Genomic DNA, 15355 nt, shown 5'->3' with positions numbered 1-15355 from the left:
TCAGAAACCAAGTGGCTACTCTTGGAATAGGTGCTTTGAGGCCTACAGATAACTACTGATCACTCAAATTATAATTGCAGCTATATAGCCGCAGACATATTCAAGCACAGCTGTCACTGTAGGGTTTTAACATTATCATCCTACTCAGTCTGAAAGAAAACTATGCTGAACATGTGCTGTAACACCGTAGTATAACCTTGTGGATGGGACCAGCAGCGCTCAGTTCAGCTGTTTTCATTTACTGAAAGCATGTTCCAGTCTGTGTTAGTAAAACTGATGGTCTGAGGGCTAGTCCTAACTCTTTCTAGAAGATGGCTACTGATGGTATAAGATTCATGACTAATAAGGCCTAATTTGTGCCTGCATGAGTGTCGGAGTTTCTGCACATGGTGCTACACACACTTTTGTCTGGCTGTGCTGTGCTACATCTCTGATTTTTAGATGCTAGATTAAAATGTGATTTTTAAATCTTAAACGCTGTAGAAATCCATGATGGTTTTACTTTTGGAGAGGGTACAGAAGAACAGTGCAGAGATGGAGTACCTTGGGAAGCGTACACTCAGAGAGGTCAGCTGTGGGGCTGGAAGGGAGAAAAGAGTAGTGGAGGCAGCAGCATCTTGAGCAGCCAGCCAGATGAGGGTGAGCAGGCAAACCCCAACCTAGGGCAGCTCTGTAGATAGCGGTGTTAGCACTGTGCTCCACATGGGTTAACACACCTTGCTTCTCAGAGAGTTCCCAGCCAGCTCAGGTATCTGCATGGCTTGTCATGGGCACATGAAAACGCATGTACTTCTCACCTAATGGCATATGGCAATTCCTCACTGAATCTGTCTTTTTGTTTAAACTTCATAGAGCACAGTATGTTCTCTGGGCAGAGTCAAGTGGAAGAATGTGACGTTTTCACTTGAATGTTTTGAGGGTGCTAGTGCTGAATGCAGTGTAGAAAGGAGTGCAGCTCAAGTCTCACTTAAGCTTTGGCATGAGAGTGTGAAAGAGATTTAATGAGGAAGAAAAGTAAGTCTCATAGAAGATTTTGCATGTTTTGACTACTTAAAATTACTTCCAACTCATTTGTGAAGAAAAAAAGAAAAATCATTAGTTTAGAACAGAAAAGATGCTTTCTTGCACCATCTTAACTTATCAGGTAGCATGTGGAAGCTCCATTGGCTCTCGTTAGTAGTAAATTACGTTGTTTTAGAAAGGCGTAATTCTAATGCAAAATCTGACTTTGCTATTGAGCAGTAATACTCTCAGTTCTAGAAAAGCCATTTGCTTATTTTGTTTTATTTTTGTGTTTTCAAAAGCCTCCATTTTCTGTTTTGGAACAAGAGTTTTGATTTCTTCAAAGATGTTTTTCAAGGTGCAAAAACGTGTCCTTTATAACTGCTTTAGCAAAATTAATTTCAAAGGCTTGATGCCTTTCATAGGAAAGGGAAAATGAGGAACATATTATTTTTCAATAAAATGTTGCGTTGCTGCCCTGTCTCTGGGACAGCACATCAGAAGGAGTGAAAGTTTAATCACGTGGGGCTGAAGTCCCATGGATCTGGATATCTTCCATAAAGTTGCTGTTGATTTGCTGCAAGTATCTGTTTGGACATCAGACTTCTGTTAATTCAGAAAGGAATGAGGTATCTGCTTACTTCTAGGGATCTCAGCCAGTTGTAATTTCACTTCTATTTACCCAACGGTTTCACGCCTGCCCAGCTTTTGCCAGTCTTTCCAACAAGTGGTACAGTGTAGATACCTACTAGAGCTTTTTTCTGAAGGCATCTCCGTGTAACGCATTGCACTTAAGTGTGTGTGTCTCTCTCTCTGCCCTGCCGTGTTATCTGTAGACCATCAGTGCCCTCTGCTGAGTTGTGGTTGCAATCTGGAAAAGATAACGCTCTTTCACTTCCAACGTAGCAATGAATATTTCATGGGCTGCTGTCGATAGAAGCTCAGTGGTGTTTTCTGTAATGGTGCTGGTTGTGAAGTTTCCCATGTGATGAGTGTACATTAGTGTTTGCATAAATCCAATGAAATGTATCTTCAACTTTTTTTAAATGCAGAAAGGAAGTTTTTGAACTGGCATGGCTTAGAAGTTCCATTAAACTCCAGTATTTTTTTTGCTTTATCATTTTCATGCCCTCATTTTTCTTGCTGTTTTTTTGTGATATTTTGCAGTTGTGAGCCTTTTTGCTTTCTGCTGTGTGTTGACTTTCATAAATGTGTAACCCTTGTGAATTTACTTACTATCTTTTGTTTATAGGTATGATGGTGATCAAATATCTGGTGATAAGGAAAAGTTTGCAAGGTAGGCATGTTCCTGAGAGGTCTCCTGCTGAGAGAAAAGAAGGGAATGGTCATATCCAGAACATCTCAGTATGTGTGCCTTTAGCCTAGGGAACTGGTTATTTCGTTTTGATGATCAAAGTACTGCTGACACAGAAAGGGTGGCCTGGAACAAAGAAGGAAAATCAAAAGTGATTTCTTCCCATTTTTGTTTTCTGTGATGCCCTTCTGACTGATCAAAAACAGGAAGGGTTGGCTGATCTAAAAATTCTTGAAGTCAGAAACACTAACCTTGGACCTATGTGGGTTTGGATCAGCTCCCACAATCTCTCAAAATGTAATGTTCCTCCAAAACTTCCATGCAAAAACAAAGTTAGAAATTACAGAATTAGGACATCATACTCTACGTATGTTTACGAATGCCAGGGTTCCATGGGCAGGCCATTTTGGAAAGGGAGCACAATCTGTCTTTTAGGAGTTTAATTTTGAGCTAGTTTCAGGAAACTGACAGTTTTGTTTGGTTGATCCCTTTCATAGCCAATTTGGTTAATGTGCTGTTGCTTTTTATGATCATAAATAAAATAGACTATTGAATATTCTTATTTTTCTTCTCTTTCTTTTGCTGTGTGTTTACTCTTTACAATAGTTGTTTATAATGGTTAAGAGTATCAAGATAATTTAGTGGCAGATAGGGGAATATATATTTGTAAACGTAAAATATATGTTGAATATTTGTGTTTTTTGTCTCTTTTTGTTTCTCAGTTACCATTTCTATGAAAATGCTGAACTTAGATCAAGCTTTCATCATGTAAAAATGTATTTTTCTTCCTTTTGTCTATATTTATTTGTATATATATATATATATATGCTGAGTTGTATACACATGCCCTTACGTACACGCACATTGTCACATAGGATGTTCTGCTTTTGTGTGCGGACAGTCCAGCTCTCACAGGCTCTGTTCTCTCCCACAGATATACAGACCACGCAAAGGCTGTGTATCAGCCCTTTGGAGTGGAAAGTTTCATTCTTAATTTGTAATAAATAGCTAAATCAATAGTGACCTTATCCAAAGGACTGCATGTAATTTACTAAAACACGGTGGCCTGTCGCTACAGGCATACGTTCCTTGATTTCATGGTGTAGTAGCATAGGCATCAGTAGGAATGGTAACTGCATGTAGCCCTAACACATAGCATTTCTGGAGACAGTGCCTCTTGCATGTCACATGTGTATGTGCAGGAAGGAGGATATATGCTGTAAAGTAGGGTAAGCCCATGCATTCCTTTATTTCAGAAAGCAGCATACTGCAGCTTGGATTTTTCTTCTCATTTTAAGAAAGGGCTCTACTATTAAACTTACTGCAAAATGTGCCAAGCCTTTCATGATCATTCTTCGTAACGTTCCATTTCAAAGAACTCTGGTGTTTCTTTTGAAGTTGTGTTATCATAACTGATCAGTGCTGGTGGACTCTCCATGTGATCACCTTTCACATCTTGTTGGATCAGCCAGCGATCCCACAAGAAAATGCCATGCAGAGCTCATTGAAATCAGTGGAAGATGCTGCTTTGACATCTGAAGCGTCACATACTTGTTGTATACTTGTTTTTAGCTGCCATCTGACAGGTACAGTATGTGAAAAATAAGTGCTAGGCACTGAAGTGTTCCAGGTCTCTTTGGACCATCTCTCTCAGTTGTATGTACTGGTGTAAGTCCTTGATAGTGATCAGACAGTGGTGGTTTTACAGTAAGAGAAAACTGAACACTGAGATCTTCACTTCTGGCAGGCTTTGTTGACTGTCAGTTTTGAGAATTCACAGAGTTGGCTCACCAACTCAGTCATATGTTTTCTATAAAGGATGAGAACATCGGAGCTCGGCCTGTAGCGGGGAAGCATCAAGTACTGTCACTGTTACTTCCGTGCTGTGTTAGTTTGTTCTTGTCATCAATTCTGACCTATGTCTGATGAGCCAGATGTTTACTTGCTGTCTTCTGTATTTATTTTATAATATGCACTTATTTATTTAATGTGGTGTTACACTGTATATGGTCTCAGTCCTGCAGTCTGATCATACAGCATCTCCCTGCAAGCGTGAGGCCTTGTACTGGGAGGCTGGACTTGGCACACCCATGAGAGGACGTGGAGATCTTTGTCATCATTAAGTGGGTGTTTTCAGCTGGGACAGGGTTTTTTTTTTTTTTCCCTTCATAGTGAGACATGATCCAGTTACTAGTGAGAGCTTTCCTCTAAAGGAGGCCTCCTTTAAGCGTAGCCAGCACCTTGAGCAGGGACTAGACTGCATGTGGTGCATCACACCATCAGCAAATCTGGGACTTTGGCAGGTGTGCCTCATATCTTTCTACTTCCATTATTTGTCCTTAAACCAAAGGAAACTAAACAGGTTAAGAGATTAAGGCCAGAAACCAACAGGGTAGAAATTTGAGTTCTTTCTACATCTATAGGCAAATCATCCTTCTGTGGCCTGGATTCTCTGGCTATAACCTGAGAGATAACAGTGCTCAGCTTTGTAAAGCACTTTACTCTCCTGACGTGATAACTACAAAACAAGTGCAAAGCATTATAATCTCTTACCTCCACTTGGAAATCTCACACTGATTGTGTCTGCTTTTCTGTTGGTTTGGTGTTTCTCTAAATGATCAGGGAGAATCATAGTGAGATTGAGAGGCGCAGAAGAAATAAGATGACGCAGTACATCACGGAGCTGTCCGACATGGTGCCCACTTGTAGCGCGTTGGCTCGTAAGCCTGACAAGCTGACGATCCTTCGGATGGCTGTTTCACACATGAAATCAATGAGGGGCACCGGGAACAAATCTACTGATGGAGCTTACAAGCCATCGTTTCTTACAGAACAGGTAGATCTTTTCACAAATGTCTGTTTGTTCTGGTTCGTGGTTGTTTAGGCTCAAAGTAAGTTCTAGGCAGCTAAACTGGGCTGTGATGAATCCCATCTGTAACACCCGGGGTACTTTATTGGTTACATTTTTAGTGCAAGAGAGAAGGTGCACCCAGTTCTTGAAGAAAAACTGTTTGACTGAATGCACTGGAAATTCCTACCGTCTTCACTGTTTGCGAAGTCCTATGGGTGTAATGCACATTTTTGTGGTCTGAACAGTTTAAGTACTTACATGTGTAAGTTATGGCTAGAGGCAATACTTTTTTTTTTCTGTTAGAGAAACAGCAGCTGCTGCTGACTTCTCAGTATTCACTTATTTTGGTATCTCCACTTATTTTGGCTTTCCTAAAGTGTACTTCTGGAGGTACTGTGCCATTCCACTGCTTTTTGGTAGGACGCCTTGCTTACTTAACATTGCAGCTTGTTTTTTGAACCTTGCAGAATGATAGATTTATTTAAATCTTTTTTAATAATATATTCAAAACAGGTCTCATTATCCTCTGCATAGTGCAGCAGTGAGTTTTTTATTTAGTAAGGTATTCAGAATTGGTGTGCTTTCTTTCTGGTGAAAAAGTTGAAGCCAGCAGTAGTCTTCAGTCTGTTAAGTATTTCTCGAGATGGGGGCCTTAGCAGAATTCATCAGGTTGTAATCCTCACCTTACCAGATAGTATCTGCCACTTGCTTGCTGTCTTACCTGAATTGGCGTATGGATTATGCAAAGCTCTGTCTGAGTTCCAGATGCAGTAACTCACTGCTCTATCTTACCAAGCCCTTGCATTCACAAGAGCCACCAAGCAAGAGCTGTGAAGCTTATTTTCTTTGAACTGGAGTAATAGTTGTCATCTTTTCACATGAGAAGTTTTCAAGCTCTGTTTACCAAAGGTAGCACATCCACATGATGCATGCAAACAGCTGTTTGCATATGCATGTCAAGCTGTTGGATGTCTAGACCAAGTAGGTATCTGAAAGCGAAGGACATATTGGAAAAGGAAAGCAAGAAATGATATCACTTTCTTGTGCTCAAACATCCTTAGGGGAGAAGAGGCTGGGGATTCCTATCCTTGCCCATGTTACAGTTTCTGTCTCTCATCCAGAGACTGTTTAATTTACAAACAGAGCTTATTCTGAGGGGAAAAAATCCACAAAAATGGACAATAGGGCTTGTTCATTTCTTTCCAATTAAATTATCCAGGACATGTAATTAAAGGATGAAATTGCCATATGAGTTGTAGCCCTTCATTTCCTCAGTACTCTTAAATAACTTTTTATTTTTTAAATACTAGATACCAATCATGCAACATACAGCAAGTTTCACTTACTTAATTTTCCTAATGTGAATTGAGATCACTTGATGAAAGGCAATAAAGGAAAACAAGATTTTGTTTATTTCTAAGGTCAGTTTATGTCTTGCTGCAAACTTGAATGTGCTATTATTTCAGTACTACAAAGAAAGCTTCTCCCAGTGTTTTGATCATCTACTAAAGTCACTAAAAAATAATATTCTTTGGCACTGGCAGATGTGTTATTTAATTCTCTTTTCATGCTGTCCTTCTAATCAAATCCCTTCTTTGGAAGGAACTGAAACATCTTATCCTGGAGGCTGCAGATGGGTTCCTGTTTGTGGTTGCAGCTGAGACTGGGAGAGTCATCTACGTATCGGACTCAGTGACTCCGGTGCTCAACCAGCCGCAGTCCGAATGGTTTGGCAGCACCTTATATGAACAGGTTCACCCAGACGACGTGGAAAAGCTACGGGAGCAGCTGTGTACATCTGAAAACTCTATGACAGGTCAGATATGTCCAAAGTATGGTTCATTGTATTACGGATCCCTGCTGAGGTTTTCTGGCACTCAAACAACTGTTTTACAAATCTCTTAAAAATTGAGTTCACTGAGATTAGAACGCCTTTTTCTTGTAGGCACTGAAGTAATATAAGTCGCCTTTTGTTTTACTGCATTTTGTTTGACTTGAGTCAAATCACTTTCATGTAGCTCTACCTTCAAACTTCTGGCTTGGGTAGGTTTGGAAACCGAATTGTTTTCAGGCATCGTCTGGAAATCTAGATTGTTTTCCCTTCATCCTCTGTGAACTTGTGACTTCTTTGCAAATATGTATTTCTTTATGGCAGTGTTTGTTTTGAAGGCAAAAATCATCCTTCAGACTTTTCCATTTTCATAAAAGCTCTTTGTGGTTTGCTAACGGGAATCCTGGAAAAAAAAACATCTAGTGTTTGGCAGCTGAAAATCTGATGTGGATTTTAAACAAGAGTACTGCTCCTGTAGCAGTAGCGTAAGTTAGCTACAGTTGACAGTGCTTTATTTAACACAGAAAACTAAATCTTGTATTGTATTATACTTGTACTATAATTCTGGCTTTTACAGTTATTCATGTTTGAGGCTGCCAATAGGGAACTATCCTGTCCTTAATAGAAAATGCATATGTCAGAGCTATGAGGAGTAACTAAATCCTATTTTAATTCAGAATTGGAAAGGGGAAAGCTCAGCATCTCTTTTTATTCTCCATGTAACGTGTTTATAACTAAAAGAAAAAAGAAAACAACAACTACAACTAGGAGAACATTACATATAACCAAATCCTGATCAATGTTAAACACACACAATTTCTCCATGCCTTCAGTAGTTCAGACGGCTGACCTGGCTTGCTGGAAGTTTTGTTGTGTTTCGTAAGTCAAAGGACAGTGAACCAGTTTTGAGTGAACCTGCACACTGTTTACAGCTTCCATGTTAAAACAGTGCCAAATTCATGGTTTCCTGTGGTTTGAATATGATGTGGTTTTGGCAGAGCTGTCCTCTTTTCATATTGAAAACTCAAAGCAAAATTCTGTGGTAAAAATCCAGATGGATCAAAACCAAACAAATGATTAGGGAAACCTGTGCAGAACACAACAGCTGAGTTCTGTACCACTTTAAAATGTACATGTGAGATTTGCAGAAGAACACAGTCACTGTTTTTACTACATAGTATGTAGCACGTTATAATGCACATACCATTTTCCTCTAGGAAGTACTTCAGAACATAGTTGAACAGCCACATTTAGGCTTCCAGAAGTGCTCTGATGGTTGGTTAGTGGGCTTAACCTGCACAAACCAGAGCAGGACTAGACAAATGCTGAGCAGTTCTTAAAGTCCAAGTCTGTGTTTCTTTCATTTTTCTTTTCTTTTTACATTGAGCTCATCTTTAGCCAGTGGAAAGAGAAGTTCAAAGAATGGAATTTGTAGGGCTAAATCCTTTTTTTCCTGTCTGAGTCTTTTGGAGTTGTCAGATTGCCACAGAAGTCTCTTAAATCAACAGCGCAGGGGCAGCAAAAGTTTTCCCAGTGTGAGAGAAACAGCCAGTTTAGAGCCAGGGTGGCCTGCTTAACTGCTCTCTTGAAGGTGTGAAGTCCAGCTGGGTGCAGAAAGATGCTTTTTAGGGACTGGTGAATATGTGCAACTACAGCCTTTTCAAGCAAGTGCAGGTTAGAACAGTTCACAATTTGTCCTAACTATACAGAGACACTATGCAAGTTTTCCTGTGCAAAGTTACTGTAGTTACTTGTGCACTGCAGTTCTTGACCCTGGAAAGTACCGTTAAATAAGAGCAGCACTTCTCCTTATGGACTGTAAGCTAAGCATCAGTTTTCTTTTAAATAGCATACAGTAGGATGTCAGGAGCATCACTCACTCCTTAAGATGCCTTTTTGAGAGCAAAGTCATTCCAGAGTCTGTTCAACCAGTTCCGCTTTCCTTCCTGTGACACGAGCCATATTCAGAGTAACAGCATTGTACCAGGTAGGAATAAATTGTAGTGAACACAAATAATGAGTGCCTTAGTGATTTTTAGAAGCAAGTCAAGTAGGCAAATGCGCTTCCTCTAAGTCAGTGTTTACCAAACCACTTGGACAGCCCAAAGTCTCTCTAGGCTTTCAAAAGTTATGTTTCATGAAGAACAAAGGCCAGTGCAGACTTGAAGAGCTGTAAACTACAAGGCAGCCAGCCATAACTTTTATTTCTTTCTTTATTTACTTATTTATTTTCCTTCCCAAAGTGGTGTTCACCACAGGCAGCAGGAAAAACCACATTGTTTAGTGGCCTCTGGCAGTTGAATACAGGGGCTACGTAGAAGAAGGGATTTTCAGGTGAAAGAGTAATGAAGTGCTAAGATTTTTTAATTTTACTCTTTCTCATCTTCTCAGGGTCTGTTTTCTCGATACGGTAGTCTCCTTCCTTGAGCCCTCAGACTGAGGAAGTAATGGCAACATGTGGACAAAGGAGAGCTTTCATTTGCACCAAATCAGAGTAGTGTCCTCTGATTGTTATTTGTCATCAGCACTGATCGTTATCAATGCATTTCTGGGGTTTTCCCAGCACCTCCTAGCGGTCTTGTCATGCATAAGATACTCCAGACCCCAAGAACTTGTAATGCTGCCATTGCCAGAGGGAAGAGAGAGAAAAGCTGATGGAGAAAGCAGTTTTCCTCTCACATTTCTACCCTCAGGAATAAGACTGGGACTGTGGTTGCATGAGCGTCTCTTTGGCAGTCGTACCAGCTTATGCAATGCTCACCTCATTTCACCCACTAATATTTTGGCATTTGCCGTGACTCACTGTAGCACCAGATAAAGGGGCCGACCCAGCTGAAAGCTAGCCTAAGCAAAAAAAACCCTTGTTTTTAGTAGAGAGCTCTTTGGCTTGCCTTATCATGGGTTTGCTTGAACTCTGTGCTAGCACAAAGGAGAAGCAGGGAATAGTTATGGATCAGGAGAGGACAGGACTTCAGGAGCAGTAAAAGCATATTTCCAACTGAAGCGGCTGTTTAACTGTGGACTTAAAACTGTGATGTCTTTGTGGAGTTAATTGCTTTCTCTATTTTTGACTCTCAGGATATGGGGAAGGATGGATAGTTGCTATTCCATTTTATTCCCTTGGAGATTTTATTCCCTGGAAATGGAACAATTGCCTGCTTGTTTATTGTACATTAATTGCTAACACATTGTAGCAACGGGAAAGCTGAATTGTGGCGTGTGTATATGGTTTGAAATGCTCTAGAAAAGACAGCAGCTGAGACTTGACAGCAACAAACGGTCTTCCCAGGAAGCTTGTTTGTGTTATGGATGTGATTAATCAGAATGGGGTAGATATTCCAAGTAATAATGTATTTTCCCTTTTTGTTCCTGGAAACCTGCAGCTGGGAAGAGCAAATCACTTTAAATACACACAAAATGAAACCAACAGTAGGATCCCTTCACAAAGACATCTTTGTTCTCAGGATGCACTGATGAAACTGATGGATGTTGGGGTAAGGATGCAGGTTGAGGGCTGGAGGTTGTGAACTGAGTGAGTAATGCAGAGCATAAAGGAGTCGCAGTGCAAGCAGGAGCCTCTAAACCGCTGCAGAAACAAATCTCTGATGGCACGGAATGTAGAACTTAGAATTAAATAGTAAGAAAGATGACTTCTGAAAAATACCTCCATTATGTTTATTCCCCAGAAAGTGATGGAGGAAGTACTGCAGGAGGCCTGCTCAGGACACTCATGTTCAGCAGTTTTGCAAACTGTTTTGGCTCGGTAGCAAAGGGATGCTGAAACTGTGTACCTGTGGCAATGAAAACCAGAACCTCCACAACTTTCATTTTCAAGTGATTTAAAAGTAAATAATTCAGTTCAGTTGCTAACTGAAAAAGATTGAGGTTACTCCTGGACAAGATTTGCATGCCAAGTTTAGTTTTGGCACAATATTTTATTGCCATATTTTGTAAGTACAAAAAAGTAGAATTTTATGATGGAAATGGTGACTGGCCAAAGCAAAAGTTGAGCTGATAGGTATTATTTTAGAAGAAAAGACCATTGTGTGATAATTTGCAATGATTCATGAGTACCATGGAGGTATGAGTCCAAATTAGTTGAACAGAGGATTGGATTGAGGAACCTCTCCCTAGAACCTTCAAGTAACACCTGGTCTCCTAGTGGTGGTTTCAGCAAATGCAGTTTTCTGTCCAGCTGCAGAATTTTTTACTAAGTCCAGTTCGTACATGGAGCCACAAAAACCTAATGGTGTAAGTAGGAGTCAAATTGTCTGCAAAAAAGAGAAAAACAGTGTTAAACTCAAAAGAGGGCAATGCCGGAGACCAGTGGAGAAGCAAAGCTTTCTAGAGCACTGAACAGATGGGAAATGCTCAATAAACAGTAAATAACCATATGGGAGATGAGATTAGGAATAACTTCTCTTTACAACAGATGCATTTTCTGAAATTCAACACAGGGTTTTCGTGCTCTGTGTTGTCTTGTACCTCCACGTCAACTTTCCAAGTCTGATTTCCACTTGATCTTTCTTGAGAAGGAGATTTCTTTCCACGCACACTGGTAGCCTATGAATGCAAACATGACCTCAATGCATAGTCAATATTTTGAACTCTGACTCAAATTAATGGAAATCCAGATGATACAAAGAAGAGTTGGATGAAATCCTTACTTGGCTTTGCATGCAAAATTCTTTCAAGGGATTCAAGAGCTCACTTGAAGCGTGCCCAGAAACTCAGCTCTGGCAAACAGAATTGCATTATGCCTTAAATGTCATTATCAACAGTGACTGTAAAACTCATGATTAATGAGAAAGTAATGCGTTATCAAAACACTTGATGAATGGGATGACTTCTGCAGTGTATTAGCAAACCAGAGAGCTTCTCCAAATCTGTTTTTGAAAATTAGGTCAATCTGTTTATCTAAAAATAGATATCTATAGAGGTATCACTGCCCAAAATTGTATACCAAAAAACAAACTCTGTGTTCTGACAGATTCTCCCTGTCATCTTTCCGTGCTATGTGGAAATTAAGATACTTGCCAAAAATGGATGTTTTTCTAACCGGACCTGTTAACACTCCTTGAAAAAGAAAAATTCCCTTTTGTTCAGATAAGTGTGTCCTCATTGAGATACTTGACAAAAATGAAGAGTGGTAGTGAAACTTGTTCGGGAACTTATTCTTTGGGCTTTGCTTCTGAAGAATACACTTGTCAGAGATTTATCATCAGAAGGGCACTCTGCGTGTAGAGGGCTGTTTCAACTGGCAGCATTTTATTTACTTATTTATTTTTACTTCTGTGATTTCTCTTAAGTGCATGAACTCTAAACAACCATCTGCCTCTGAAATGTGCCCAGCCCAGCAGCTTAGGAAGGCAGAGTACAAAGAATTAAAACCAGATCTCAGTACTTCAGATTTTAACATCTTAGCACAGCTTGACTGACCTAGTAAGACTGCAAGCCTCTGGACAGGTAGGGAATGAGCTGTATTATTTTTTGTTGTGTGTTTAGAGGGAATTAATAACTGCGTGTGTCTCTTATTCTGGGATAAAACAGTGGCTCCACCATCAGATGTTTTCACTTAATGTCCCTGAAATGTAACAACCGGTAGGGGGAAGAGAAGTGGCCATTGAGTAAATAACATACAGGACAGCAGATAGGTGGAAGAGGAGAGAAAGTTTCCATGTACATGGCGTGAGATGTCCTGAAGTTGTTTTTCTCTGCAGGACTGCTTGAACCTTGATGCTTAATATTTTATGGGATTTTCCACCCACCCACGCTCACCCCCCACACACCCACTTTATTCCATGGGAGGGTAGAAGCCTCAGAGGGCTGTGCCAGAATTACTGCACCTGCAGGGGAAGGGAACAGAAATCTTTGGAAAAAAAAGCCCTTATATTGTCTATCTGCTTTTTCAGTATGCGAGTTCTTGGAACATACCGACATGGTCGTGTATAGAATATATGACTGGTTCACATGAATTGAGCATTTCACATTTGAGACTGGTTTTACTGTAGAAAAGGATAATTCTGGCAAGGAATCTTCCTGTATTTAAATCTTGTAAACAATTCCGCTCATTGCAGTCAGCTACCAAATCTCCACGTGATACCTGTTTTTCAGTGAAGTTATGTGGTCCCACCGGCATTGCAGAGGATGAAGAGGAGGTTTCAGATGTAACTTTCCATCCATGCCAGCCCACTGCTGTGCCATTTTTCCACAGAAAAACATCTGCTCACAGCTTTGTGGACTGTTTGTTCTGGTAGCAAGAAGGTCAGAGCGCCAGCCAGTGATGGCATTGGAACTTGGGCAGTGTCATGCACAGGAATGAGTGGATTTGGGGCTTTAGTCTTTAGTTCATCTGATTTTTACATATGGGATGAAGGAAATGAGTGTTTGCTTCCCCGTTCCCATTCTGATAGCAGGTGAATTACTTAGTAGGGCAGATGCTTAGGAGCAGGAAACAAGCATGCTGTGCATGCATGGCACGTGTATCTTGAATATCCCACTGATGTGGCTAGAAGTGATGCCCAGTGCCTCTCGCAGTATTTCCAGCTTCTCTTCTGTTGATGTTTGATTTGATCTACTGCAGTTTGCCAGCTTAGTGGGTAAATGAGGCTTGTCTGAACCTGTCAACGTGCTGGTATCCAGAAGGAAGACAGGGAAAGTTTTAAACATCCTGTGCATAACATTAGTTGTAGGAAGCTTAATGTTTCCTTTCCGAGGGATTGCCGTGTTTTTCAGTTGAAGTGAATGGAACAAATTTTTCCTTCATTTGTGGCTGTGAGCAGTGCCTGTGGTCGCGTGGTCTTACAGGGGTAAGGCAGAGTTTGGAATTTGGGTTTTTCTGCGTTGATCATGAGATAAAAAGAGAAGTTCAAGGGCCATTCCTACCCTTTGACACACTAGACAATACCGCAGAAACAGAAGAACCAAGTCAGCTCTCAAAAATAGTTACTTTCATATGATGATATTTTAAATGTATGGTACATTTAATCTCACAAACTTGTTCCAAGAGAATTTTGTTTTGCTTGGGTCTCTGGGGCTGTTTCGGGGGAAAGAAAAAAAATCCCAAATGCTGGGAGAAGCCAGCTATGCATAGAACAGTTCATAAAGCAACTCCTACACAGACACGGTGACCCAGTGGTCTCCCTGCTGCTGAGGCACTCAGCTTGGGTGGATAGTGCTGGAGGGAAGACCAGTAATAGTAAATTGCATTTTAAAAATGACTTTGCTAATTTTAATGGTTGTTTAAAACAGTTAGTACCTGCTTTTACAATCCAAACAAGGAAGCAGCTTTGGACTAGTATTCTGAGGCAGACGTATTACACCTGAATAGCATTAGGAAATACTTTTAGGGCGGATTTTCAGGTGCTTGGGCATGCATGTGCAAGTGGGTTTTGTGGTTTTTATTTCTCCTTCATCCTCACCATGAGTTTCTCACTTGAAAACTGCCATGTACTTAGGTCTGTTATCACAGATGTTTGACTGGATCATTTTCAGTTGCTGGGTTTTAGGGTTTTTGGTTTCTTTTTGGATGTTCAAATATTTATTCAGCCTGCTCTGTTTTGTTATGATGAAATATACGGAGTTAGCGATTTTTCTGCTTTTGAAAAAGACAAGTGTTTTACAAATATCTCGCCAACTTTCAACTTCTTTGGTTAGCATGTTGCCACTAAGGCAATCTGAGTGTGTCTCTTGCAGCCCACTGTAAGTCTTGGATGCCTCAGTGGACACTCCCCACGTGCTGGAAGGGTACGGTACTGTCCTTAACGTCTGCCCTGTGGAGAACCAGCTTTGCCTTCAGTCTAATTTGTCTGCTGTACTGCCTCAATTAAGCTAATACAATGCACTACAATATTTTATTATTGTGTGATGAGTCCTAGCTTAGAGAGGAGCAGTGTCTCAAAGAGAGTCTTCCACCCCAAGCTTTAAGCAGAGTAACCACTTTACCCACGCTGCTGACATCTTTCCCTCTTACCTCAAGTTCTCCTGCTTCATAGCAAAGGGACAGCAGTGGTTGGACTTCCATGTTCTTTTCCCTTTCCCACCAGCTTTCTGGGACCATGGCACCACTTGCCCTTCACTGTCCTGCCACAGGGAGGGAAATTCTTCCATACACACAGCTAGCACAGTGATGTGGCCCACTGACAGCTTTCTGTGGTTTGATTCCCGGGAGGTGATGAGGTCACTGTCCCCGAAAGTATTCAAAAACCAGGGAGATGTGGCTCTGAGGGATGTGGTTTAGTGGGCATGGTGGGGGTGGTTTGACAGTTGGACTGGGTGATCTTAGTGGTCTTTTCCAATCTTAATGATTCTACCATTCCATGGTCCTGTGGTCCGTTTTACTGTAATGCCTTAGATC

General features: G+C 40.7%; 1 protein-coding gene across 6 annotated transcripts in view; it reads left to right on the top strand.

Annotated features, from left to right (window-relative positions):
• The window catches only part of ARNT2 (aryl hydrocarbon receptor nuclear translocator 2), a 93024-nt gene that overhangs the window by 25773 nt on the left and 51896 nt on the right, over positions 1-15355 (top strand). For 5 of the 6 annotated variants that reach the window (XM_015292040.4, XM_025153947.3, XM_413854.8 and 2 more), the window contains exons 4-6: positions 2255-2299; positions 4940-5153; positions 6771-6984. In XM_015292040.4, coding sequence (XP_015147526.1) covers positions 2255-2299; positions 4940-5153; positions 6771-6984 — 473 coding nt within the window. The remainder of the gene's footprint in view (positions 1-2254; positions 2300-4939; positions 5154-6770; positions 6985-15355) is intronic. The other variant, XM_015292042.4, reaches the window with a different exon arrangement.

This window comes from Gallus gallus, chromosome 10 (assembly GCF_016699485.2).
Source record: "Gallus gallus isolate bGalGal1 chromosome 10, bGalGal1.mat.broiler.GRCg7b, whole genome shotgun sequence".
Lineage (NCBI taxonomy): Eukaryota > Metazoa > Chordata > Aves > Galliformes > Phasianidae > Gallus > Gallus gallus.
This window is presented reverse-complemented; position numbering and strand designations above follow the sequence as displayed.